Raw genomic sequence first — 25,649 nt, 5'->3', positions numbered from 1 at the left:
GAAATTGAAATTTCTTCTTTAATTGAGATCAGTGTAGAGAATCTGTAAAACTGAACAAGAGAAACCACACTAGTGATCACTGTAATTCATGGAGCTCTTATCCTCTGAAAATAGAGCTTTCCTTTGGAAAGGCCAAAGCAGTCTCATGTTTTAAAATCTGTATACTTCCTGTAAACTAAGAAAGGCTCACAGAGTATCTTTTAAAACAGAAAGAGATTGAAAGAGCAAGATCACATAGTCAGAAGTGAAGTTGGTAGTAAACCTAGATATTTGGAGGATATTGGAGTCAGGTAGGTGGTAGGCACCTCTACCCATGAGGCGGATAGTTGTCTGCTCTTTCTAGGGATGATAAGGTAGGCACGTGTCTGTGAGGAGAATTTTTCAAATTGTCCTTTGTGGACAAGTACTCTGTAATCAAAGTTCCAGAAATTCACACAGCCCTCTCATTGTTATAAGGTCATTTCTGATGGAAAGTTCTTGGTCACCCCTAGTGTAAAATTAACCTTAAAATTAAGATGGCGTAAAGAAGCTCTATCTCTTATGGAAATTACTGGTTACAGTAGCTTGACCTTCTTTTCTCATTTATTCTTTAATATAGAGAGGTATTTTAAATGGTTTATATTAGTGTTGAGGTTTTCTCATTTTGTTGCATCAACCCCCATTCTTTCCAGATCTAAATGAGTGTGGCCTGAAGCCGCGACCCTGCAAGCACAGGTGCATGAACACTTACGGCAGCTACAAGTGCTACTGTCTCAACGGATATATGCTCATGCCAGATGGGTCCTGCTCAAGTATGTCAAGAATCTTAACTGTTTTATAAGTGCTCTGGCTTGATTTCACATGGTGCTCTGATAGGGTGTGTGAAAATAGCCTCCCAGGCTGTCCTAACCAGGATGTGAGCATGTATTTATATGTGTGCCTAAAGAATGGAAAATAAAAATAAAAATTGCCCTTTTACATGTCTAGCATTATTTTACCAAGGGTGTCCGCGTTAAACTGATTTGGAAGTGGTATTTAGAACAAGAATCGTAAACTTAAATGTGTTTTCTAATGTTTTTTCCCCAACACATTTTTGCCTGTCTTCTAGCTGGGCAAAGAACTGCTCTAGCCAGAAAAGGAGCATTCGTACCTATGTGAGGACTGTGTTGCTGTTCACAAGGACAGACACTAAACTGTTAGATGGTAGAGAATCCATCAGAGGACCCAATAATGCTTGATTGAGTATAAACCATTCATAAATACCTTCTCACTTCACGTTTACATTTCTTTATAGTCGTCTGAAGACTAAGATATCCCTTTTCTAAAAAACAATCTACTTCAACTGAAAAAAAGAAATGATTACAGTAACATGAAAGTAGATTTCATGTCTTTGTGAGAAAGAAATGTATCGTGTTTTCGTACTATCATTTGGATATGTTTATAAGATGGACAATGCCCCGAAGGCTGTAGGCTGAACATTGAATTGAGATGGTGTTTATATAATACCATAATGACAATGACATATATAATGACAATTGACGACTTGATTTTCATTTTTACTGAGTTACCTGTTAAATTAGCTAATTATAAATTAGTTAATTACCTGTTATCCCTCTTGAACTGGGTTGCATTTTATTAGAAAAGTTGAGCTAGTCTTAGTTAGCATTGCATATTTAGCATGAAACCTTTAGAATTAGGTGAATTCATGTTTAATACTATGTGGCAGTGATGCTGGAATCCTCCAACATTGTACACATCAGTGGGATGTTTTATGTTCCTAGAAAAATTTAGTGGGAGATTGAGAAAGTTAATTGGATGTTTTAGTTAAGACTGGCATTTAGCATGAGTAATCTGTAAAATTACCTCAATCTTCCACTTTTCCTTGGCCACTGGAAAAATTTCCAGATAATCTACGTGAGGTAAAGTTTTATATTTGTGTTTTAATTTTTAATTTTTAATTTTTTATTTTTTTCATATATGAAATTTATTGTCAAATTGGTTTCCATACAACACCCAGTGCTCATCCCAAAAGATGCCCTCTTCAATGCCCATCACCTACCCTACCCTCCCTCCTACGCCCCATCAACCCTCAGTTCTCAGTTTTTAAGAGTCTCTTATGCTTTGGCTCTCTCCCACTCTAACCTCTTTGGTTTTTTTTTTTTTTTTTCCCCTTTTCCCTCCCCCATGGGTTTCTGTTAAGTTGCTCAGGATCCACATAAGAATGAAAGCATATGGTATCTGTCTTTCTCTGTATGGCTTATTTCACTTAGCATCACACTCTCCAGTTCCATCCATGTTGCTACAAAGGTCCATATTTCCTTCTTTCTCATTGCCACGTAGTACTCCATTGTGTATATAAACCACAATTTCTTTATCCATTCATCAGTTGATGGACATTTAGGCTCTTTCCACAATTTGGCTATTGTTGAGAGTGCTGCTATAAACATTGGGGTACAAGTGCCCCTATGCATCAGTACTCCTGTATCCCTTGGGTAAATCCCTAGCAGTGCTACTGCTGGGTCATAGGGTAGGTCTATTTTTAATTTTTTGAGGAACCTCCACACTGTTTTCCAGAGTGGCTGCACCAGTTTGCATTCCCACCAACAGTGCAAGAGGGTTCCCGTTTCTCCACATCCTCTCCAGCATCTATAGTCTCCTGATTTGTTCATTTTGGCCACTCTGACTGGTGTGAGGTGATATCTGAGTGTGGTTTTGATTTGTATTTCCCTGATGAGGAGCGATGTTGAGCATCTTTTGTCTTTTAATTTTTGAAATGCATTAAAGGTCTTCCTCAGATGATAACAGAGCTGGTTCACTTCTTAATCTTCTTGATCCCTGGGGGAGTAAGGTCTTTCTGTCCCTCTGTTTTCGACTGTCTTTAGACTGTTGGATAATTGAGGCCTTTTTGTCTTCATTGTTGATTCAGTTAAAAAAACAGTCATAGAATTTGTCCTCTGCCTCTCTGAGTCAGCCAGTCACACTCTTTCCAGGTGCCCTGACGTGCTCCATGGCAAACTGTCAGTATGGCTGTGATGTTGTCAAAGGACAGATACGGTGCCAGTGCCCCTCTCCTGGCCTACAGCTGGCTCCTGATGGGAGGACCTGTATGGGTGAGTTGTAAAATCAAGCGTCTCTGTCAGCAGCCTCTCTAGGATAAAAGGACAAAGGGAAAGGTGATGGAGTAAGGAAACGAGGCAGTTACCTACATCAGGCAATTAGCTATCCTTCAGAAGATAGCACGTGTCTCAGGAGAGGACCTCTCTCTATGAATGGAGAATGGACACCTTATTTCCCTAAAAATGAGGGACGGGGGGAAGCTTCGGGCAGAGGAAACCACATGTGCAAAGACTTTGAAGTTTAAGAGAGCACAATATTCAGGAAAGGCAAAGGAGCTCAGTGTTTCTAGAATGTTAAGAAGGAATGAGTGATAAAGCTGAATAGGTAGGCAGGGATAGGTTATATATGCTGTGCTAAAGAGTTAGATTTGTTTCTTGTAAATTAGGAAAACAGTATAGGATTGTGGTTAACCGTCTGGGCTTTGATTTCAAACCTAGCTCTGCTGTGTGCTTGATATGTAGCCTTAAGCAAGAGACTTCCTTTCTTCGAGCTTGAATCTCCTCATCTTTAAAATGGGAGTAATGCCATGTAGAACCATTATAAGGATTGAATGGGATTATATATGCGAAGAGCTGAGCAGAGTACCTAGCATGTAATATGCTCTCAATGAATAGAGGTATTGAGTGATTCCAGAGAGATTTATTTAGTACTTTCTATATTTCAGGCACTGTGCCAAGTGTTAGGATATATAGTAGGGGACACGGCAGACAAGATTTTGGTCCTCACAAAGCTGATAATCTAATGGGAAGACAGAAAAGAAACAAATATCCAACAAAATTACAAACAATACTAAATGTTAATATGAGGTATTAAGAGAAAACCTTAAAAGGTCTATTTTAGAAAATAATGGTAGAAATGGTGCAGGGCACTGCACTGGAAGAAGAGATGCTGGCCTGTGTGAGGTTTAGAAAGAAAGAAGGCCAATGTGGCTTTAGTACAGAGTGAGCATGAGGGGAAGTGGCTTGCATTACAGCTGGTGAGGTACATAGGGACTACATAGTTATTGCAGGGTGATCACAGACATTGTGAGGAATGGATTTAACTTAAGAAGCAAGTGGAAACAGTTGAGGAGTCTTAAGCATGGTAATATCCCAATTTTATGTTTCAATAAAAGATTTTGACAGTTGACAGGGAGTGCTCTGGAGGGGGTAAGATTGGCAGGGAAAACACTGGTTCCGAGGCTCTTGCAACAGTCTAACCGAGAAGATTGCAGCTTGGACTAGGGTAGAGGTAGTGGGTGAAGAGAAGACTAGATGAGTTCCGATCACTTTTCAGAGGTAGAATTAACGGGGCCTGATGATTTGAGGTTATGGGAAATAGGGTTGTCAAGGATGCTTCCTGTTTCCAGTTGGAGCAACTGGTGGATACAGGTGCAATCTCTGCTGAGCTATGGTGCGAGAGCAGGACAGCTTTGGTCAGGAGGATGCATGGAAATTTGGAGGTGTGGAATTTATGGTGCCTGTCAGGGCAACCAGCTGGATAACATTTATGATGAGCCACTCTGTTCCAGGCAGCTGTGTGCGGACATTTATTTTAAAATCGATCGCATCTGAACATGGCGATGCTGCTCCTCTGAGATGCAATTGATTTATATTTCTAGATGTTGATGAATGTGCCACCGGGAGAGTGTCCTGCCCTAGATTTAGGCAGTGTGTCAACACTTTTGGGAGCTACATCTGCAAGTGTCATAAAGGCTTCGACCTCATGTACATTGCAGGCAAATACCAATGTCACGGTAATGAGCCCTGACCGTCATTTTGTTTTGTTTCTTCCTGTGGTGCGGGAAGCTTTTTTAACTGGGCTAGTGATTGGGATGTTAGACGCAGGGGAGGGTACTGGCCTTACATTAAGCAGAAGTCCAGTTCAACCACTGGTAGCCCTGGATGTACATGTGCTTTATTTCTCCCGTGTATCTGCTGATTTTACATGGACCTTTCAAAAAAATTTTTTGGAGATTCTATATAGTTTTGCTGCCATCATACTCCTCTCCCGGATAAACTCCCTTCTTTTCCCACTTCCTGATGCAGATATAGATGAATGTTCCCTTGGTCAGTATCAGTGCAGCCGCTTCGCTCGATGTTACAACTTGCACGGGTCCTACAAGTGTAAATGTAAAGATGGATACCAGGGCGATGGACTGAGTTGTGTGTGTAAGTAGTGCTTATCTCCCACCTTTAAATTCTAGCAGGGTATATGGAATTGCACAAAGGCAGTTATTGGGGAAGATGAGGAACTAGATTAATTATCAAGAAAGTATCATTTTTATAGCTAATAATATAGTCTATTTTCTGCAATCAAATCACTTTACTCAGGTATTTAAAAAAATTAATGACTCAGTAATACATTCTTTTTTTATTAATGTTTATTTATTTTGAGAGAGAGAAAGGGAGGGAGAGAGAGAGAACAGGAGCAGAGGAGGGGTCAGAGAGAGGAGAGAGAGAATCCCAAGCAGGCTCTGCACTGTCAGTACAGAATCACAATGGGGTTTGATCCCATGAACCATGAGATCATGACCTGAGCTGAAATCAAGAGTCAGACACTTAACTGACTGAGCCACCCAGGCACCCCAACGCAGTAATACATTCTAATCTTAAAAGCATTCAATTCCTGGGCTAAAACTTCTCAATAGCCTCTGTTTGGCTGGCAAGAAATTATGGAGCTCTCTCTCTGAAAATCAGATATTGTTATAATCAGAAATAAAAGTTTGTCATTAACATTAGATTATGACAGGAAGAAAATATGAATATATTCTACGTCTTTTGTTCCTCTGTTTTATGTCCCCAAATTCTATTAAAAAATCGTTCTGATATTTATTTACTCTAAATTTAGAACTGTTTTTGCTTTTTAAATTCTTACAAGTTCTGCTTGGAGTATGGCTATGTTAGTTGATAAACATGAAAAAAATAACCTCCAAGATGCAAGTTTTACAAATCAAAGACCATAATCTTGTATATAGTTCATGTGACAATAGATAATTTTTAAATTTTTGGAGTAAAGTATTTACTGAAAATCATGAGCCATAAAATCATGGGGATTAAGGGATTTTTGAAGGGTCATGTAGTCATACTCCCAGCCTGGAATGAGTGTATCATTCCAGGAAGATTAACTATTAATTCCTTTTGGTGAAGATAAGCACAAAAAAAAAAAAAAAGATTCCACGGATAATCACAGTGACCTCTGAATTTTTTTAAGTGATAGTATAAATTAGTAAGGGGGAAAGCAAACCAAGTTTAAAAATATACAGAAGATTTAATGAAAACATTTTGCATGAAAACAGATGAACATATGGGAAGGGGTAGAGAGAAGAGAGGAAAACTAACCACAAGAGATTCTTAGTAATAGAGAATAAACTGAAGATTGACGGAGGGAAGTGGGTGGGGGAATGGGCTAGGTGGGTGATGGGTACCAAGGAGGGCACTTGTGATGAGCACTGGGTGTCGTATGTAAGTGTTGAATCACTTAAATCTACTCCTGAAACCAGTATTGCCCTGTATGTTAACTAAAATTTAAATAAAAAGAAGGAAGGAAGGAAGGAAGGAAGGAAGGAGGGAAAGAAGGAGGGAAAGAAGGAAGAAAATGTTTTGCATGAGTTGAATTTATTTTTTTATTTTTTTATTTATTTTTTTTTTTTAATTTTTTTTTTCAACGTTTATTTATTTTTGGGACAGAGAGAGACAAAGCATGAACGGGGGAGGGGCAGAGAGAAAGGGAGACACAGAATCGGAAACAGGCTCCAGGCTCTGAGCCATCAGCCCATAGCCTGACGCGGGGCTCGAACTCACGGACCGCGAGATCGTGACCTGGCTGAAGTCGGACGCTTAACCGACTGCGCCACCCAGGCGCCCCGCATGAGTTGAATTTATATAGAGTATGGAAAAGTATTAGTCTTTAGACAGTTTGAAACACGATTTTATTATATGGGTGTGCTATAGGGACACTTAACATAGACTCTCAACATACATTTCTCATATTTTAAAAAACTTAGAATGTTTCTGCATTTAAAAAAATCTCAGTGATGTCTATTTCCATTTTACAGAGACTTGAAATTCTTTGTGTTTTAAATAATACATATCCCTTACAGAAATACCAATATAACTTCTGCATATATCTGCAGGATGGATATATTTGTGTATGAATACATATGTATATATCAGATACATATACACACAGTTGTTATTTGGAAAACAGTATGACTTACAGTAAGGGAATATTCTAAATGTGAAAAGTAAGCCTAGTTGGCATTAGATATTCTAATGTGTTTTTCACAATTTGATTCCAAAACTGACCTTTTTTTTTAATGTTTATTTATTTTGAAAGAGAGAGAGCACACATGTGAGAGAAGCGGGGGGAGGGGCAGAGAGCGAGAATCCCAAGCAGGCTCTGCTCTGTCAGTTCAGAGCCCGACATGGGGCTTGAGCTCACAAAGTGTGCGATCATGACTTGAGGTGAAATCAAGAGTCAGACGTTTAAGCAGCTGAGCCACCCAGGCGCCCCTCCACAACTAAACTTTTAGAGAGAGATGGTCACACACTAATTTAAATTCTTTGACTCTTTCAGATATTCCAAAAGTCATGATTGAGCCATCAGGTCCAATTCATGTACCAAAGGGAAATGGTACTATTTCAAAGGGTGACGGAGGACACAGTAATTGGATTCCTGATGTTGGAAGTACTAGGTGGCCTCTGAAGACACCATATATTCCTCCTGCTACCAACAGGCCCACTTTTAAGCCAACAATAAGACCTACACCAGAGCCAACACCGCAGCCAACCCCACCTCCATCCACAGAATTCGGAACATCACCAATAACAACCCCGGAAAGACCAAGCACCAGACTAACAACTGTACTGCCAGTTGCCACTACATCTCCAAGATGGATTACAGTTGACAACAGGATACAGACAGATCCTCAGAAGCCCAGAGGAGATGTGTTCAGTAAGTCATATAAATGTTAGCACATTTTGGGTTTTTTTCCAGTTTTATTGAACTATAATTGACATACAGTGCTATATAAGTTTAAGGAATACAGTGTAATGGCTTGACTTACATAGATCGTGAAATGATTACCACATTAAGTTTAGTTAACATCCATCATCTCATATAGGTTCATAAGAAAAAAATTTTTCTGTGATGAGAATTCTTAGGATTTATTTTCATAACAACTTTCATATAAATCCAATAGCAGTGTTAACTGTAGTCATAACATTGTACATTATATCCCTAGTACTTATTGATCTTATAACTGGAGGTTTGTACCTTTTGACCACTTTCCTCCAGTTCTTCCCCCCCTACCCACCACACCTGGTAACCACAAATCTGATCATTTTTTGTAAGTTTTTTTTTTTTAAGATTCTAAGTATAATATGTGAGGTCATATAGTATTTGTCTTTCTCTGACTTGATTTAGCATAATGCCTCAAGGTGCATCCATATTGTCTCACATGGCAAGATTTTCTCATTTTTTAAAGGCTGAATTGTATATATATTCCATTGTGTATTTATACCACACCTTCTTTATCCATCCATCCATTGATAGACACTGAGGTTGTTTCCATGTTGTGGCTATTGCAAATAATGCTGCTGTGAACACGGGGGTGGAGATATCTCTTTGACATGGTGTTTTCATTTTCTTTGGATAAATACCCAGAAGTGGAATTGCTGGATCATATGGTAATTCTAGTTTTAATTTTTTGAGGGACCTCCATACTGTTTTCCATGGGGGCTGCACCAATTTACATTCCCACCAACAGTGCCCCAAGGGCTCTCTTTTCTCCACCTCTTTGCCAGCATTTGTTATCTCTTGTCTTTTTTGATGGTGGCCATTCTAACAGGCACAAGGTGGTATCTCATGGAGGTTTTAAGTTGCATTTCCCTGATAATTACGGACGTTGAGCCTCTTTTCATTTGGCATTGCCCATGCGTGTGTGCTTTTTGGAAAAATGTCTATTCACAACCTATGCCCATTTTTATTTGGATCATTTGGGTTTTTTTTCCTGTTGAGTTGTATGAGTTCCCTGTATATTTTAGATATTAACCCCTTACCAGATACATTGTTTGCAAGTATTTTTCTCCAGTCCGTAGTTTGTCTTCACTTTGTTGATGGTCTTTTTTTGCTGTGCAGAAGCTTTTCAATTTGATGTAGTCCCACTTGTTTTTTATTTTATTGCTTGTGCTTTAGGTGTCATATCCAATAAAATCATTGCCAAGACCCATGTCGAGGAACTTTTTCCTATGTTTTCTTCTAAGAGTTTCATAGTTTCAGGCCTTAAATTCAAGTATTTAATCAATTTTGAGTTAATTTGTGTGTGTTGTATAAGATAAGGGTCCAGTTTCATTCTTTTGCATGTGAACATCCAATTTTCCCAGCACCATTTGTCGAAAAGACTCTTTTCTCCATTGAGTATTCTTGGTTCCCTTGTCAAATATTAGTTGACCACATATGCTTCAGTTTATTCCTGCACTGTTGATTTTGTTCTATTGGTCTGTGCATCTGTTTTTATGCCAACACCACGCTGTTTTGATGACTGCAGCTTTATAGTATAGCTTGAAATCAGGCAGAGTGATGCCTCCTGCTTTGTTCTTCTTTCTCAGGATTGCTTTGGCTACTCAGGGGCTTTTGTATTAAGCACATTTTTAATCAGCCCTTTATAATGACATTTCAATCATAGGCCATGCCTTGAATAAGAATGAAACTTATAAAAAGAATTAGCTGTACAAAATATAAGTCATGTGTCCTTATTGTTAAATGTTATAAAGAACTGTATAAAAGGCAATCAGCTGGGTAAATAACAATGTGTGTAGCAATGAAGGGAATATTATGAAGTCATGTAGTGGGTCATAGCTGCTATCCAGTGTGAGAATTCTCCTAACATGTTCAGATCTCCTCAAAAACTCTGAGATGGGAAGCTTACTATATCAGTGCCATTTAACTTTTAATCTAGTCGTTCATTTAATCAGTGAACATTTTTGAGAGTGTTTTTTTTAAAATACCAGGCCCTGTATTAGGCATTGGATTTACAAAGATAAAACAGAAAATGTATAATCTTGTTGGGAAAAGATCGTTACCCTGAGGATAACTGGGGTAGTGTGTCGGTGAGAGAGATTTGTGTAGCACTTTATGGAAATAGAAGGGGCGCCTAATCAAATAATTATTGAGGGCGTATTTGGGGTGAGGAGGGCTTCCTGAGTGAAAAGGGGCAAAGAGCGTGAGAAAAGGGAGGCACTGCAGTTCATGTAGACAGCACACCAAAGGCAAAGGAGTAGGAAGCAGCCTAGTGTAGGCAATAAAGTGCCAGTAAACCAGAGGGTTGGGTCAAGGATTGAGGAGAATCCCCTTCTGCTACCCCTTCTGTTCTCTGTGACCGGTGGTTGGATCTGGAATCTTTCTCCCAGATTTTCAGGGGTAAGTGGGTAAAGGATGGTGTCACCCATGAAGATAGAGGCTACAGGTAAAGCCACAAGTTCTGAAGAAGGAAGAGGTTGCCTTATGACCAGACCAAAATGTGCAATTTTACCACTTGGAAATATTCACCCTGTATTTATCCATTTGTCACATTTCACTGTGCTTATTCTTCGCCACCTATGTGTTCACTCCTCCTGTCTCCTCTTCTCCTCTCCCGGTACTAGTTTCTTCTTTTCCTTTTCCCATTCCTCCGTGATGGAACCAGACCTTGCTCCCTTATAGTGAATACTTTTGCAGTTGTTTACCAGGTGAAAAGAATACTGGCATTTATGATCTTTTTATTTTTATTTATTTTTTTTTCAACATTTATTTATTTTTGGGACAGAGAGAGACAGAGCATGAACGGGGGAGGGGCAGAGAGAGAGGGAGACACAGAATCGGAAACAGGCTCCAGGCTCTGAGCCATCAGCCCAGAGCCCGACGCGGGGCTCGAACTCACGGACCGCGAGATCGTGACCTGGCTGAAGTCGGACGCTTAACCGACTGCGCCACCCAGGCGCCCCTATGATCTTTTTAAAAGAGAAGACATTTCTCTTTGCTTGTGTGTGACTCTCAAATTTTCCTTCTAGGTCATTGTCCATTTAAAGAGAGATTGAGATTCTCTAATTCTGATGTAGTTGTAATTGTGTGTGTTTTGGGCAATAAATATAATTTTTAGAGGAATCAGATGGTAGATCTAATATGCACATATCTTTTACTTGAAAATAATATATTTGTAATTTTTCTACTCTTTCCCTTTCTCTTGCCCTCCTTTCTTCTTTTTCTTTCTTTGTCTCTGCAGTATCTCTATTTTACTCCTCTACATTGTTTTGTTTTCATCTCTTTGAGATCATACAGTGGGATCTTTATTCATGGGTGCTTAAAGTACATATAGTACTTCTATTATTCTGTTGCCTTAACGTAGGGTCGTAAAAACTTGGCTACGTAATATATAAAGACATTGTAATAACATAGATATCAACATCTTTCTGAGCCTTTAATTTTTTCTCTTTTTAAAAAGTATGTCTTTCTTTCCATTATTCCTCTCTGTATCAACACACATGTGAATTAAAAATAAGCAATCCAATCGAGTTCACCGATCGAATTTAGCAGGATAAAATTAGGGAGACATGGGTTCTGATGATGTTTGAAAGCGCTTGTTCTAAGAGAGTGTGGTCTTAAAGACATGCCCTGGAAAAGAATTACTTTGATCGGATGCCAAGGTGGTTGCATTCCACAGATAGCATTGCTGCCTCTAGACACTATTGCCCCAAATTAGATTTCACCCTCATTTCATCTTCAGCTATAGCTGCTGGTTACCGTTAGCACGTAGGAGGGTATTTTGGACACTTCTTAATTTGCTCTCTTGTGATTATAGCATATTTTCTGAAAAAGGGGAGGATTCTAAGTTTTTAACTCAGGGCAAACAACTAGTGTTTATTCACTGTGAAAACAGAGAGGAACCTTAGCACTGTTCAACACCATCTCTTCGTTGAATATTTTCTTTACATCTGGCAAAATAATTTCTTGAAACCATCCTTCTCTCCACGGATCTGAGAATAGAATTTGGCTCTTCTCATTTCATAAATTGTCAGGTGATATTATTTACAACTGCTGTTAGGCAATCTCCAAACAGCCCTATACTTCAATTGTATTTTTCTTTACATTGAAAGATATATATTTGTTTAATGGAAAAGGTTGTTTAACAGAGCTTTTCTTTATTCTGTGTGTGTGTGTGTGTGTGTGTATGTGTGTGTGTGTGTGTGTGTCTTCCCCTGAGAAAAGACTAAAGATATTTTAAAAGGAAATCAAGGAAAAAAATTATAATACAAATACATCTGTAGCCCAACTTCTCCCCCAACTCTAGATTTGTATATCCACCTGCCTGTTTAACCTTTCCAGTTGGACAGAAATGCATGTGTCAAATTCCGCAAATCTACTTGTTTCTGATCGTCAGCCCAAATACATTCTACCCATGGTCTTTCTCACTCGGGAGATGTCACCTCCATCCTACTAGTTGCTAAGACCAAAGAATTTAGAATCATCTTAAATTACTCTTTGTATACCCACATTCAATCTGTATGGTAATGCTGTTAGCCTTACCTTCAAATACTATCTAAAGCGGGACCACCTCTCACCATCTCCAGCACGGCCACCCTGACCCAAGCCATTCTTCCCAGGAGTACAGGTCTGAATTCCTTCATCTAGATGATTTGTGGGATACAGATTTTTTTACATTTTAGAGAAGTAATAAGGTACATATGTATACCAAGGCAGGTGAATGTTTCTACAGTGAAACCTAGGAATATTTACACTAGTTTGGCTACCAAAGACAGTTTGCTTAAGTGTAGGTTACTTTTGCCACCTGATGAGTTACAGAAACAGTCTGTGGATTTCAGCTTTATGGGTGAGAAAGCATGGACCTACACCACCGGAGCCTTCCAACAGGTCTCCTTGCTTCTACCCTGGTCCCTCCATGGTCTCTTCTCAACCCAGCACCTAGAGGGATCTTTTATCTTTATTTTTTTTTAATGTTTATTTATTTTTGAGAGAGGGAGAAAGAGAAAGAGAATATGAGTAGGGAAAGGGCAGAGAGAGTAGGAGACAGAGGATCTAAAGCAGGCTCTGTGCTGACAGCAGAGAGCCCTATACAGGGCTCAGACTTAACAAACCACACGATCATGACCTGAACCACTTAACTGAATGAGCCACCCTTGGTACCTTGCTAGAGGGAACTTTTAAAATATAAATGATGCGGCACCTGGATGGCTCAGTCTGTTAAGCAGTTAAGCATCCGACTTTGGCTCAGGTCATGATCTCACAGTCTGTGAGTTCAAGCCCTGCATTGGGATCTGTACTCACAGCTCAGAGCCTGGAGCCTGCTTTGGATTCTGTGTTTTCCTCTCTCTCTGTCCCTACCCCACTCATGTTCGTTCTCTCTCTCTCTCTCTCTCTGTCTCTGTCTGTCAAAAATAAATAAACATTTAAAAAATTTAAATATAAATGAGATGTCATTCAAAGCTCTGCATCAGCAAGCAATTGGTTCCATAAGACCATAAGCCCTCCCAGTGTGTCACAGAGTCCTAGAGGCTCTCATCCTCAACTGTGCCCTCATTGACTCCACTTGTGCCTCCTCACTGATCCTCAGACTGGAGAACTTTTGCTGCAACCAATCCCTCTCCCTAGAACACTCTTCCCCTAGCTCTCAGCTTAGCTTACTTTCTCACCTCTTCACGCAGGTATCAGCTTATCAGTGAGGCCACCCTGACCCCTGTATTCAATTGTGACCTCTACCAACCACCACCAGCACAGGTTTCTACTGTTTTTCTCTTTTTAGTAGCATTTATCACCTTCTACTATACCGTATTATTTACTTATTTATCATGTCTATTGTATCTCCCTACTAGAATACAAACTTTTTGAGGACAGGGATCTTTGTCTGTTTTGTTCATTGGTGTATCTCAAGAACCTAGAATGATGCCTGGCACATAATTGATACTTGAACACTATTTGTGGAACAAAGGAATGAATTGATCACTGATAGCATTTTAACATAAAATAATCATTGTGCGTTATCCATACAAAAGCTAGTTTAGTGTAACAACACGTTTAATCTGTATTTATGAATTAAAACATTGTTTCTTATCTTTTTCTCTCTCTCTTTTTTTTTTTTTTTTTAACCGTGGTGCTTCCACCATTTTCCCTCTCTTTCTTCCCTCCCTTCATCCTTTCATTTTAGAGATTGGTATTCTATTCAGTGAAATATTAAACCTGAAATTTGAATGTTAATGAGAAGAAAGATGATGTTGGTTTAGAGATAATGACTCAAAGCCTATATTTCCTAGCTTCTGAGACTTGCTCAAATAATTTTTGCTTTATACCTTTATTATTTGAAAGTTGGCCTGTGAGAAGGCACACACATTTTTTAAAAACAACATTTCTTGTAGATATAAACAAAATACCGTTGAAGCTGGAATTTTTGTCCTGTTACTACTCCTAGAAAGAAAGAGGTTCAAAACAGAAAAAGAAAAATTTTAACTTCAAATAAGCAATCGGGATGGAAGAATTATAATATAGCCATTTCACATTTTGATTTGGGGCCTAAAATCTTTCATCTAGATGAATATCAGTTAATTACTCAAGAGTGATATCCTTAGGAGGCTTGAAACAAATCATCCCCCTTACATTCAAAATCTCTAATGGTAACTAAAGTCTCTCACAGTAACCCACCTTACTGTTGGGATATTCTCTCTTTAATATAAATTCTTGAAATTACAGCTCACACCACTTCAGTATTGTCAGGTAATTATGGCTGATGGACACAGTTGGTCAATGTCTCCAGACCCCATACTCCATGTATTAAAAGAACACGCTCAGGAAATTACTCAGCTGTTTCTTTTTTGGGCTCAGTAATTTCCGTTTCATAAACCTTTTCTTAGAAATATTGTTTTTCAACCCACTTTTAGTCTTTTTGGGTTGCCCTTTGAACCTTCTTTCTCAAATCTGTCTCAAACTATGGGGTCCAAAGATAGTCAGATCTGACCCAATATTGATTGCAAGGAGAGTTTCTTTAACCATATTTTTCTAATCTAAATCATTTCCCTCTGTTGCCAAGTATGTTATCGTGCAGATTATGGGCAGCTGTTTTATCTCTCAAAAATAGTCACACAATGCCTGGGACATAGTAGGCACTCAAAAATATTTACTGAGTGGAATGAAATAAAATTTTATGTTGTAGTCAACTTTTTTCAATCTGTGTTATTCTTCAAATGCTTGAACTAGCTAAATTTAACTTGTTGGTTCTGATAGTTTATCTCCAGATGATCAAAGTTGATTTCAGATTATGGTCTCTCTGTTACCCTGATACACCTTACTATAGTCATTGAAAACAAACATTGTCTAGAAAACTCTAATATACCTCTTTTTGAGTATGATGTAGGGAAATAGTGAAAAGGCATTGATTGAAAGGAAATAGGAAAACAAGATTGAGACGTGAAATTGAGGAGTTTTTAACTACTGCTAAGGAGAATATACATTGAATCAGAAGATCTGATTTCGATTCTTACCTCTATTATTTATGAGTTAGACACCTTTGGACAAATTACTGTACATTATCTCTCATCTGCATAGTTTCTGAGACCAATGGGTTTATCTTTGACTCTGGAAGAGCCTGGTGGAGGTTGGGGGGAGGGTTGGGGAGACAGTAAGATGCTGGGCAGACTGAGAGCAAGAAAAGCAGATTTAATTGGTGGGACACCTGTTTGGACCCAGAGATACGCTGCAGGGAATTGCTAGAAAGTTGGAGACCTAGCACCAAAGACAAAAATCTGGTATCAGAGCAGGTAGGAGCTATCCCAAATCAAAAAATAAATAAATAAAATAAATAAAAACTCTATGTAGAACCTGAAGTAAAGGAACTTAGGGGGAAATGCATTCTAGTCTAGTAATACAATGAATTATTATGCAACAGTGTTGTTTTTTTTTTTTTTTTGAGAAATATTTAATGCCTTGGGAAAATGCTGATATTATAAAAAGCTTAAGTGAAAAGAATATACAGAAGTGTACATATCATTTGACCCCAATTAGGTATAAAATACATGTCTGCATATGTCTGGATGAATATAAAAGTTTGGAAGAAAAACAAATTAGTAATTGTGAATCTATCCAGTTTATGATATTTGGGGTAACTTTCCTTGTCTTGTAAAAAATATTTTAAAAAGTATACATATATACATATGTATACATACATATGTATACATACGTGTATATATATACACACACACATACACATACACACACACATATGAGTATATGAATGAGTGTGTGCACACTCCTGCCTGGGAGGACGAGAGGAAGAGGGAGAGAGAGAATTTTAAGCAGGCTCAAGCCCGTCAGGAGCCTGGGGTGGGGGTTGGGGGCCTCTATCTCCTGAGTGGTAAGATCATGACCTGAGCCAAAATCAAGAGTGGGACTCTTAACCAGCTGAGCCACCCAGGCACACTTTTCCGTGTCTTTTTGTTGTCCTTAGTGATGTTTCATCGTCCCATTCCCACTGCTGTTGGTCGCTGTAATGTATTCCCAGAGTGATTCCTTCAGAGAGGTGTCAGTGGTCATAGAATCCACTCTCCCCAGCAAGAGAGTGAGTTGTGTGTTTTGGAAAAATACCCAATGGGATTCTCATTTTCAATCATATAATTTTATTTAGAACATCCTGGTTTTTAAAGATGCATTAAACATTTTATTCTATTTTTAACCTTTCAGAATTGTCTTTATAATTGAGTGTGTCAGATATGTCCAGTTTTAGCTAGAAAGCTCGGATTACCACAAGGAATATAATACCAGTTGGACCAGGAAGCAAATTTTTTTTTTCAAAGTGTTGTCAGAAGCTCCTTGGAACCGGAGTAACCTAGGGTGCTTATTTAAGATGTAGATTCCTAATCCTCACCACACATTGGCTAAATCAGACTTTCTAAGGAAGTACTTCTCTGTCCTCAATGTGTATATAAGTCACATGGAACTTGGTTAAAGTGAAAACTTGGGTTTATTGGGTCTAGGGGAGGACCTGAGATTCTGCATTTTTAACAAGTTTGCAGGTAATGCTGTTGATCTGCTGACCACACTGAATAACAGGGCTCTCTAAGCCTTAATGGTAGCTCCAGCCAGTGGAACCAAGACAGAATTAGCCAGATGTGGAATGTTTCAAATATAGCAATTGTGCCTAAAATGTAGCATGTAGCATCTGGGCCACATAAAGAAGGAAAATGTCGCAGAATAAAGATTACAGAATATAATGTAATGTGTATCAGTTGCTCTTATGAGTGGCCTTATCAGAGAGCCAGACTCATTGTTTCTATGTTATCCTAGACCATGAGAATGTGTTGAAATTCCAAGTACCATGCAATAAGAAGAAAATTGTTTCCATTTTCTTCATTGCTGCTTTGCTGCCTGCTGTGTACCATTTCCTTCTCTTCCTTCTGTGGGTTTTTACAGAGTCTGTGGCTGGTGCCATCACATTATTCTTAGTTATGAAAATAGGATCTCTCTTCTGATTCTATGCGGTAATGAGTAAAAAGATTGTTTCTGCTGAGGGGCGAAAAGGTCTTCAAACTAGTTTGCTGTCTGGTAAACAGCAAGGCCCACAGAGACCCTGAGAAGATGCCTGACATCTCCCTGAGGATTAAATTCCTGCTAGTGTTTTGAAGGAATGAGTTGTTACTGCTTACTGGTCAGGATTTGGGGCTGTGAATTCTGAAAGTTTTCAAGATTTTTGATTTATATTTTAATTTGATTTTTATGGTGGCTGGTAAAGAAATAGTTCTCTCTGGAAGGGGCAAAATGAATTCTTGGTGAATGTGACCAAAGTCAGAAATCAAAAAATGCTAAGTTGTAGACACAAGTTGTCTGTAGTGTTGTAATGAAAAGTATTGTGTTCAGCCACTCTGTGATTTGGGGCATATCACTAAATCTTCCCATGCCTTTGTTTCCTCACCTATAAATGGGGACAATAATAGTATCTACCTCATTGAGCTGTTGAGAAAATTAGATGACAGGGTGCATGTAAAACTCATACCATAGTGGTTGGCATATAATAAGAACTCAATACATAATTGCTCTTACTACTTCTGTTGATGTTGTTGAATTCAGTTATATGATAATAATACCACATACTTAATTCATAAAAATACAGCCCTATTTTCTGTTCCAGTTCTGAGTCTGTATTTTTCTGAAGCCTTTTATTATGGTTCGTTATAATTTTAATACTATTTTTGGCTAACTGGATCATTTTGAACCAAATTGGCTTGCAAGTGAGAGCTATTAGGTGAGTAGAGAAAATACAAATGGAAAGCTGCTACTTTGCATATCCTTTACTTTTTACCAAGTAATTGGAATATCTTGTTTCATTTAGGTGTTGATAGTGACCAGGTGAACAGTTGTGATGTCAAAAGAGAGACAGGATCCCCTCGACTTCCTAGCTGTGCATATAGTGACAACAGCCTTTTGAGAGATGAGTCTGTCTGGGTGGGAAACAGGTGTCGTGTCTGATACATACCAAAAATAAAAGCTTTTTTTTTTTTCCCTCTAAAGTGATTTCTTTGGCCTGAGGGCATTGACACTTGTCCCGCAGAGTAGGTGGGATTCTGCACCTCCCTGGGTGTTCATGCTGTGCTCAGTGCCAGCAGCCCTATCGGGTAGTCTGCTCACCCACCGGGTAACCTGATCAACCACCGGGTGGTCTTCTCACTCATTGGGTGGCCTGCTCACCCACCGCTGGGTCTGTTCACTGCCTGCTCTGGAGTGTTCCTGACAGAGCTACGCTTTATGGCTTCCTTGGCTCAGAAGAGGGAAAGAGAACAGAACCTGTCATGCTTTCTCTTGCTCGGGAAAAGTTGTGTTATCATCCTTGTGGTCACACTTAGAAAAGAACCATCTTTTAGATACTCTGTTCTCCCTGGATTGCACCAGGCAGTGCTTTGAGGTGTTCTGAAACTGTTGAAGGTGAAATAGGTGAGGCATGTAAATTGGGCTCCTTGCTGAATGCTGTCGCTGTGTCCATGTTCCACTTTCATGAGAGATTTAATTTTTCCCAATTCTGCTCTTTACTCTCATCCCAAAGGGCTGTCTTTTGAACATTTTAGATTCTTCCTATGGATGAAAGCTTTGGCAGACAAGGGCTTATTTCTGTGAATCCCAGAAACTCTTTTCTTTTTGCTAGTGATCAGTTATATGACTAAGAATTTTCTCTAAAGTGGTTAAGGAAATTTTAGAAACTCCTTTCCAGTCCTTTTATTTGCTTCTTTCTGGTTATTTAAAGCTATAATGTGTATGTTCTTCATCTGGAGAGGGAAAGAAAGGGGGCGGGCAGGGGGGAGAGAGGCAGGAGACTGCCTCATAAAACCCCCATCACTCATCTCCACTCTGTAGTCTCTAAAAATCCCCTAGGTTTTGCCTCCAGAACGAGACTTCAGAGTATTAGGAGAGTGGGGCTCCTGGGGGGCTCAATAGTTTAAGCATCCGACTTCAGCTCAGGCCATGATCTCACGGTTCCTGAGTTCGAGCCGCGTGTCAGCTCTGTGCTGACAGCTCAGAGCCTGGAGCCTGTTTCGGATTCTGTGTGTTGTCTCTCTCTGCCCCTGTCCTAGTCACACTCTGTTTCTCACTATCTCAAAAATAAACCTTAAAAACGAAAAAAGAATATTAGGAAAGTTACAGATGTACCATTCTCTTCCAATGAACCAAACCCGTCACCATAGAAAGAATTTAAGACCGTGTTATCTTCAATCTTTTTGTCCCGCAACAAATGCCAGAACTGGCCTGGGTAATGTCATGGTAGCCACCATTGTACAGAAATGGAATTTGCAAACCTACCTTTAATAAATAGTGCTTACATTTTGCTATAGTTCACTCTTTGGAAGAAGTCTGGCAGTGGGAGGTGTGTATGATAATATTTACATTTACTTCACTGTGTTTACTTTTCATTTTTTTTTTTTTTTTTGGGTAACAGTATACTTGACTATTTGGGAAACCTCATTTATGAGTGCAAGTTATACATTAATGTCATATTCCTTGGGAAAATATATTTAATAGAAAGTGCCGGGCCAAAGTATCTTTTAAGAGATTTCCTGCTTATTTGTGTGGCCGATTCTTCTCACGGGCTCCTGGGCTCTCCAGCCATTGTGAAAGAGTACTAGGTCGCTGGGCACAACCCAGCCACGTCTTTATCCAGCTGTCTGTGTGCTTCACTACCTGGACACCCCCTTTGTTTCAGTTCATGCCGACGACTGTAAGAAGCACCGAGCAAGTGATATTTTTTGGTGAATAAAACATTGGTCAATGGAAGGGAAAAATTTAGGAAATGAGTCTTTTACAGAATATATGAACATTCTTGGGGTGCCTGGGTGGCCCAGTTGGTTAAGTGGCCAACTTTGGCTCAGTTCATGATCTCATGGTTCGTGTGTTTGAGCCCTATGTCGGGCTCTCTGCTGACAACTCAGAGGCTGGAGCCTCCTTCATATTCTGTGTCTCCCTCTCTGCCCCTCCCTCTCTGTCCCTCTCCCCCCACCCTCTTCTCCCTCCCTCCTTCCCTCCCTCTTTCCCTCTTTCCCTCTCAAATATAAATTAAAACATTAAAAAAAATTAAAGGATTTCTGTTATGGAAGAAAAAAAGTACCTAAAACATTGAAAGAAAAGAGAATTCTGTGAGAGCACACACATAGACCCCTACCCCATAGCAACTACATGTCTGTTACTTGTATTTTGATTGCTCAAAGAGGACTTTCAATAGAGTCTTGGTACCTATATTAAATGTGAGGCTATGAAATTGAAATATATCTGTGAATTTAAACATGTTCTTTGATTCAAGACAATTATTTTAATCAAGGAAGAAAATGTTAATTAAAATAAATGATAAATAACCTTGCCTAAAAATAAAAGTATAACCAGGATAGACACTTATACATGATTTTTCTAATTATTTTTTCCTTCTTTGTATTTTAGCTAATAGTCAATCTAAATATGTAATATATTTTATAAAAACAAATACGTATCTGATACTTCTAGTTGGACCATTAATTTTTAGAATTAAAATGGTATAATTTTAGAGATTAAAAAAAGGATAGGAGAAATGCTAACAATACAATTCTGCTACCCTCTGTCCATCCATCCTCCATCTATTCTATGCACTCTTTAACGCAATCAGTCAAGAAACGCAACCCACTGAGTACAAGGCACTGGGCTAAGAACTTGTTGTAAAGCAATGAGCATACTCTTGCCCTCATGGGATCTACATCCTGGAGGTGAAGACAGACATCTAACAATTTCCCAAGGTACTGAATGCTTTAAAGGAGAATAGAGGAAGCTGTGTGAGGACGTGGGGCTGGCTAAGCTCTCCTGGGAAGGGCAGGTGGGTGAAAATCTCTTGAGAGGTGATGCTCGCACTGTGACACACAGGATGCATTACTGTGAGCGAGTGCCCCAGGGAGTGAAAGGGTGTGGAACTAAAACATCCTTCTAGTTCTAGAACTCACAGGTAGGAAAGCAGGGTGTGGGAGGAAGGGCACCAAATGCAGCTAGAGATGCAGTGCCTTTTAAAGCCCTGTAAAAATTTCAGACCTTATTCTGGTGGAAGCTGGAAGCCTTTGGAAGATTTCAGATCAGGTACACCGTTCTGGCTGTAGCATGAGAATGAGTGGGAGGGACGTGAAAGTGGACGTGAGAGAGCAAATATGAGCAAAATTAACAAACTAAAGAATGTTCATATAACTCTTTTTTTAATTTTTTAAAATATTTATTTATTTTTGAGAGAGAAAGACAGCATGAGCAGGGGAGGGACAGAGAGAGGGAGACACAGAATCTGAAGCAGGCTCCAGGCTCTGAGCTGTCAGCACAGAGTCCAATGCGGAGCCTGAACCTACAAACCCTGAAATCACGACCTGAGCTGAAGTCGGATGCTTAACCTACTGAGCCACCCAGGTGCCCCCAGAAATCATTTCTTTTTATAAACAATTCTTTACAATGAAAGAAGCCAAGAATATACAGTGGACAAATGGCAGTCTCTTCAAAAACATGGTAATGGGAAAACTGGATGGCCAGTTTTCCTTATATTAGTTATATATTTCCTTATATTAGTTTCAGGTGTACAACACAATGAGTAGATACTTGAATGCGTGTTGAAATGACGACCACTATAAATCTAGTTAGCACCCATCATAAAACTTCATTACAGAGTCTTTTCTTGTGATGAGAACTTTTAAGATTTTCTCTGTTAGCAACTTTCAGATATGCAGTGCAGTGTTTTTAATTGTAGTCACCATGCTTTACATTACATCTCAAGACTTACTTATTTTATAACTGGACATTTATAACTTTGGAGCTGTTTCAACCATTCACCTGTTTTGGGCAACCACCAATCCGTCCAATCCGTTGTCTGTATCTATGAGCTTGTTTTTGTTTTTAAGATTCCACATTTGAGTGAGAGCATGTGGTATTTGTTTTACTCTGACTCAGTTCACTTACCATAATGCCTTCAGGGTCTTTCCATGTTGTCACAAGTGGCAAGACCTCATTCCTTTTTATAGCTGATTATTACTCTGCGTATATATGCCATCTCTTCATCCATTCATTAGTCAGTGGACACTGAGGTTGTTTCCATATCTTGGCTGTTGTGAATAATGCTGCAGTGAGCATGAGAATGCTTGTATCTTTTTGAATTACTGTTTTTATTTTCTTCAGATAGATACTCAGAAGTGGAATTGCTGGATCATATGGTGTTTCTAGTTTTAATTTTTGGGGGAACCTCCCTAGTGACCGCACCAGCTTGCATTCTCATTACCATTGCACAAAGTTTCCCTTTTCTCCACATCTCTGCCAACACTTGTTATTTCTTGTCTCTTTGATTACAGCCATTCTAACAGGTGTGAGGTTTTTATTTGCATTTCCCTGTTGATCGATGATATTGAGCACCTTTTAACGTAACTGCTGGCCCCTGTATGTCTTTGGAAAAACGTTGATTCAGATCTTCTGCTCATTTTGTAATTGAATTTTTTTTTTGCTACTGAATTGTCTGAGTTCTTTATATATTTTGGGTGTTAACTTCTTATTGGATATGATTTGCAAATATTTTCTCCTATTTAGTAGCTGGCCTTTTCATTTTGGTGGTGGTTTTCTTTGCTGTGCAGAAGGTTTTTAGTTTGATATTGTCCTGCTTGCTTATTTTTGCTTTTGGAGTCAGATCAAAAAAAAAAAAAAAAATCACTGCCAAGACCAGTGCCAAGGAACTTACTGCCTGTATTTTCTTCTAGGAGTTTTATGGTTGCAGATCTTACATTCAAGTCTTTAATCCATGTTGAGTTCATTTTTGTGTATAATGTAAAATAGGGATCCAGTTTCATTCTTTTACTTGTGGCCATCCAGTTTTCCCAATACCATGTTTTTGAAGAGACTGCCATTTGTCCACTGTATATTCTTGGCTTCTTTCATTGTAAATTAATTGGCCATATGTGCTTGGGAGGGCGTGTTTTGTCTCTCTTATTTTCTAGTCTGTTTTTTGTTTGCTTGTTTTTTCTTGTACATAGTTAAGATCGTACTGCTTGAATGATTTTGTCCCACAACTTATTTCACCTAGTATTGTCACATAAAGTGTGAAATACCAGGTAGCAGGGTAGTGAACCTTCTCTTGACACTTGACTCTTAGCAATCCATATGTGTATGTGTCAGGAAGGAGAAATAGTTTAACGATTTGGCAGAGTTACAGAGAAGAGCACACACAATTGTGAGAACTAATAGCCGCGGAGCGTTTAGGTCTCTGAATTCCTTGGACTGTTTCCCAGTGACCTGCACTGAAGGTGTGCTTGGTCACCTGCTGAAGTTACTGTTTTTGGCACTTGGTTTCCAAGAACTATTAATGAGACATCTGGCATTAATGGAACATTATTGAACCATCCAAACGCGTGATCTCCTCCCTTCCTTTCTCCTCAACCTCATCCCAAGTCACATTCCCCCACTTCTCAGCATCCTCCAGACACCATGAACTCCTTTCTCTGGATATTCTGAGCGCCTTCTTTGTAACTGCTGTCTGAAACACTCCCTCTTCCCCCACACCACCACTTTGCTTTTTGCTTGGAAGTTTCCGTATTCTTTCCTTCTTGTTGTAAATGGTGCTTCCTTAGAGAGGATCCCCTTGATCTCTCTTTATGACCAGTTTATTATTGAGAGTGGAAGTAACCCTCATTATTTAATGCATGCATTAAATCATTTAAGAACACGTCTAATAATATATTTTTAAGAAAGATATTTGCAAGCTGTGTTCACACAGTGTTATATCAGGGATGGAAGTGATACCCACTAAATAAGCATGAGGTGTTTAAGTACATTTGTAATACAGAGGTTTCTTTTTTTTTAAGGTTTATTTTTGAGAGAGAGAGAGAGCAAGTAGGGGAGGAGCAGAGAGAGAGAGAGAGAGAGAGAGAGAGAGAGAATTCATCCCAAGCAGGCTTCATGCTGTCAGCACAGGACCTGATACAGGGCTAGAACCTATGAACTGTGAGATCGTGATCTGAGCCGAAATCGAGAGTCAAGAGTCAGATGTTTAACCAGGCGCCGTATCAATACAGAGGTTTCTAAGAACACACCTTGCAAGTGCGATAGAGAACAGCTTTATTTAGGGCAAACTGCATTGAATGCAGTGACACCCATCCTATAAAGAATGAAGTGATGGAAGGAATTGAGTACCTAATCCAAAGACTATCATCAATAAAACAATCAACAGAGTAAACACACACACACACACACACACACACACACACACTCAAAAAAAAAAAAAGAATGAATTGATGAATTCACTTAGAAACATCTATATTATAAGAAAGCTAATTGCAAGCTTCCTATGACAGGTGTTATATCAGTGACTAGAAGTTATCCCCATGTTGTAATATATGTATTACAGTTTTAAGATCACATGTAATAAAGAAGCTTCTAAGAACACCAAAAATAGGCCCCTTGTGCCAGGAAACCTTTGTACCAGCCTCCCCCTCTACACCAAGACTCTATTTACCATTTGAGTGTCCTTCATCTAGAAAAAAAGGCTGACAAACAGCCACAAAGCAGTCCCATAATACGGTACTAGAAGATTTGAGCTATTCCAGTCCAGAGATGAGTTGTGTAAGTTACAACAAGAGACAAAAAATGATTGTTCTATAGAATTTTTTACACTTTCTATATAATGAGAAATGAAGCATGATTGCTTACAACTTTATAATATTTCAAGTAAATAAGAGGCAGTCTCCCTTTTAGAGGCCCAAAGGAAGAAAGAAAAGCTATAAAATGGGTATTGTTGCTGTTAGTCGTTTGGGTATAAAAGAGGGTAGCCAGGGGCACCTGGGTGGCTCCTCGGGGAGAGAGAGACAGAGAGAGAGGGGAGAGGGAGCGGGATCGTCAGTTGAGTGTCTGACTTCAGCTCAGGTCATGATCTCACCGTCTCTGAGTTGAAGCCCTGCATTGGGCTCTGTGCTGATGGCTCAGAGCCTGGAGCCTGCTTTGGATTCTGTGTCTCCCCCTCTCTCTGCCCGTCTCCGACTCACGCACTGTCTCACTCTCTCAAAAATAAGTAAATGTTAAAA

At 39.2% G+C, this 25,649-nt stretch overlaps 1 protein-coding gene across 6 annotated transcripts in view; it reads left to right on the top strand.

The window, feature by feature from the left end:
* The window catches only part of NPNT (nephronectin), an 82,716-nt gene that overhangs the window by 41,752 nt on the left and 15,315 nt on the right, over window positions 1-25,649 (top strand). For all 6 annotated transcript variants that reach the window (XM_045471230.1, XM_045471200.1, XM_045471211.1 and 3 more), the window contains 5 exons: window positions 672-791; window positions 2,970-3,089; window positions 4,697-4,831; window positions 5,124-5,246; window positions 7,654-8,031. In XM_045471230.1, coding sequence (XP_045327186.1) covers window positions 672-791; window positions 2,970-3,089; window positions 4,697-4,831; window positions 5,124-5,246; window positions 7,654-8,031 — 876 coding nt within the window. The remainder of the gene's footprint in view (window positions 1-671; window positions 792-2,969; window positions 3,090-4,696; window positions 4,832-5,123; window positions 5,247-7,653; window positions 8,032-25,649) is intronic.

Source organism: Leopardus geoffroyi, chromosome B1 (assembly GCF_018350155.1).
Source record: "Leopardus geoffroyi isolate Oge1 chromosome B1, O.geoffroyi_Oge1_pat1.0, whole genome shotgun sequence".
Classification (NCBI taxonomy): Eukaryota; Metazoa; Chordata; class Mammalia; order Carnivora; family Felidae; genus Leopardus; species Leopardus geoffroyi.
The sequence above is the reverse complement of the archived record's forward strand: the minus strand, read 5'-3'. Positions and strand labels throughout refer to the sequence as shown.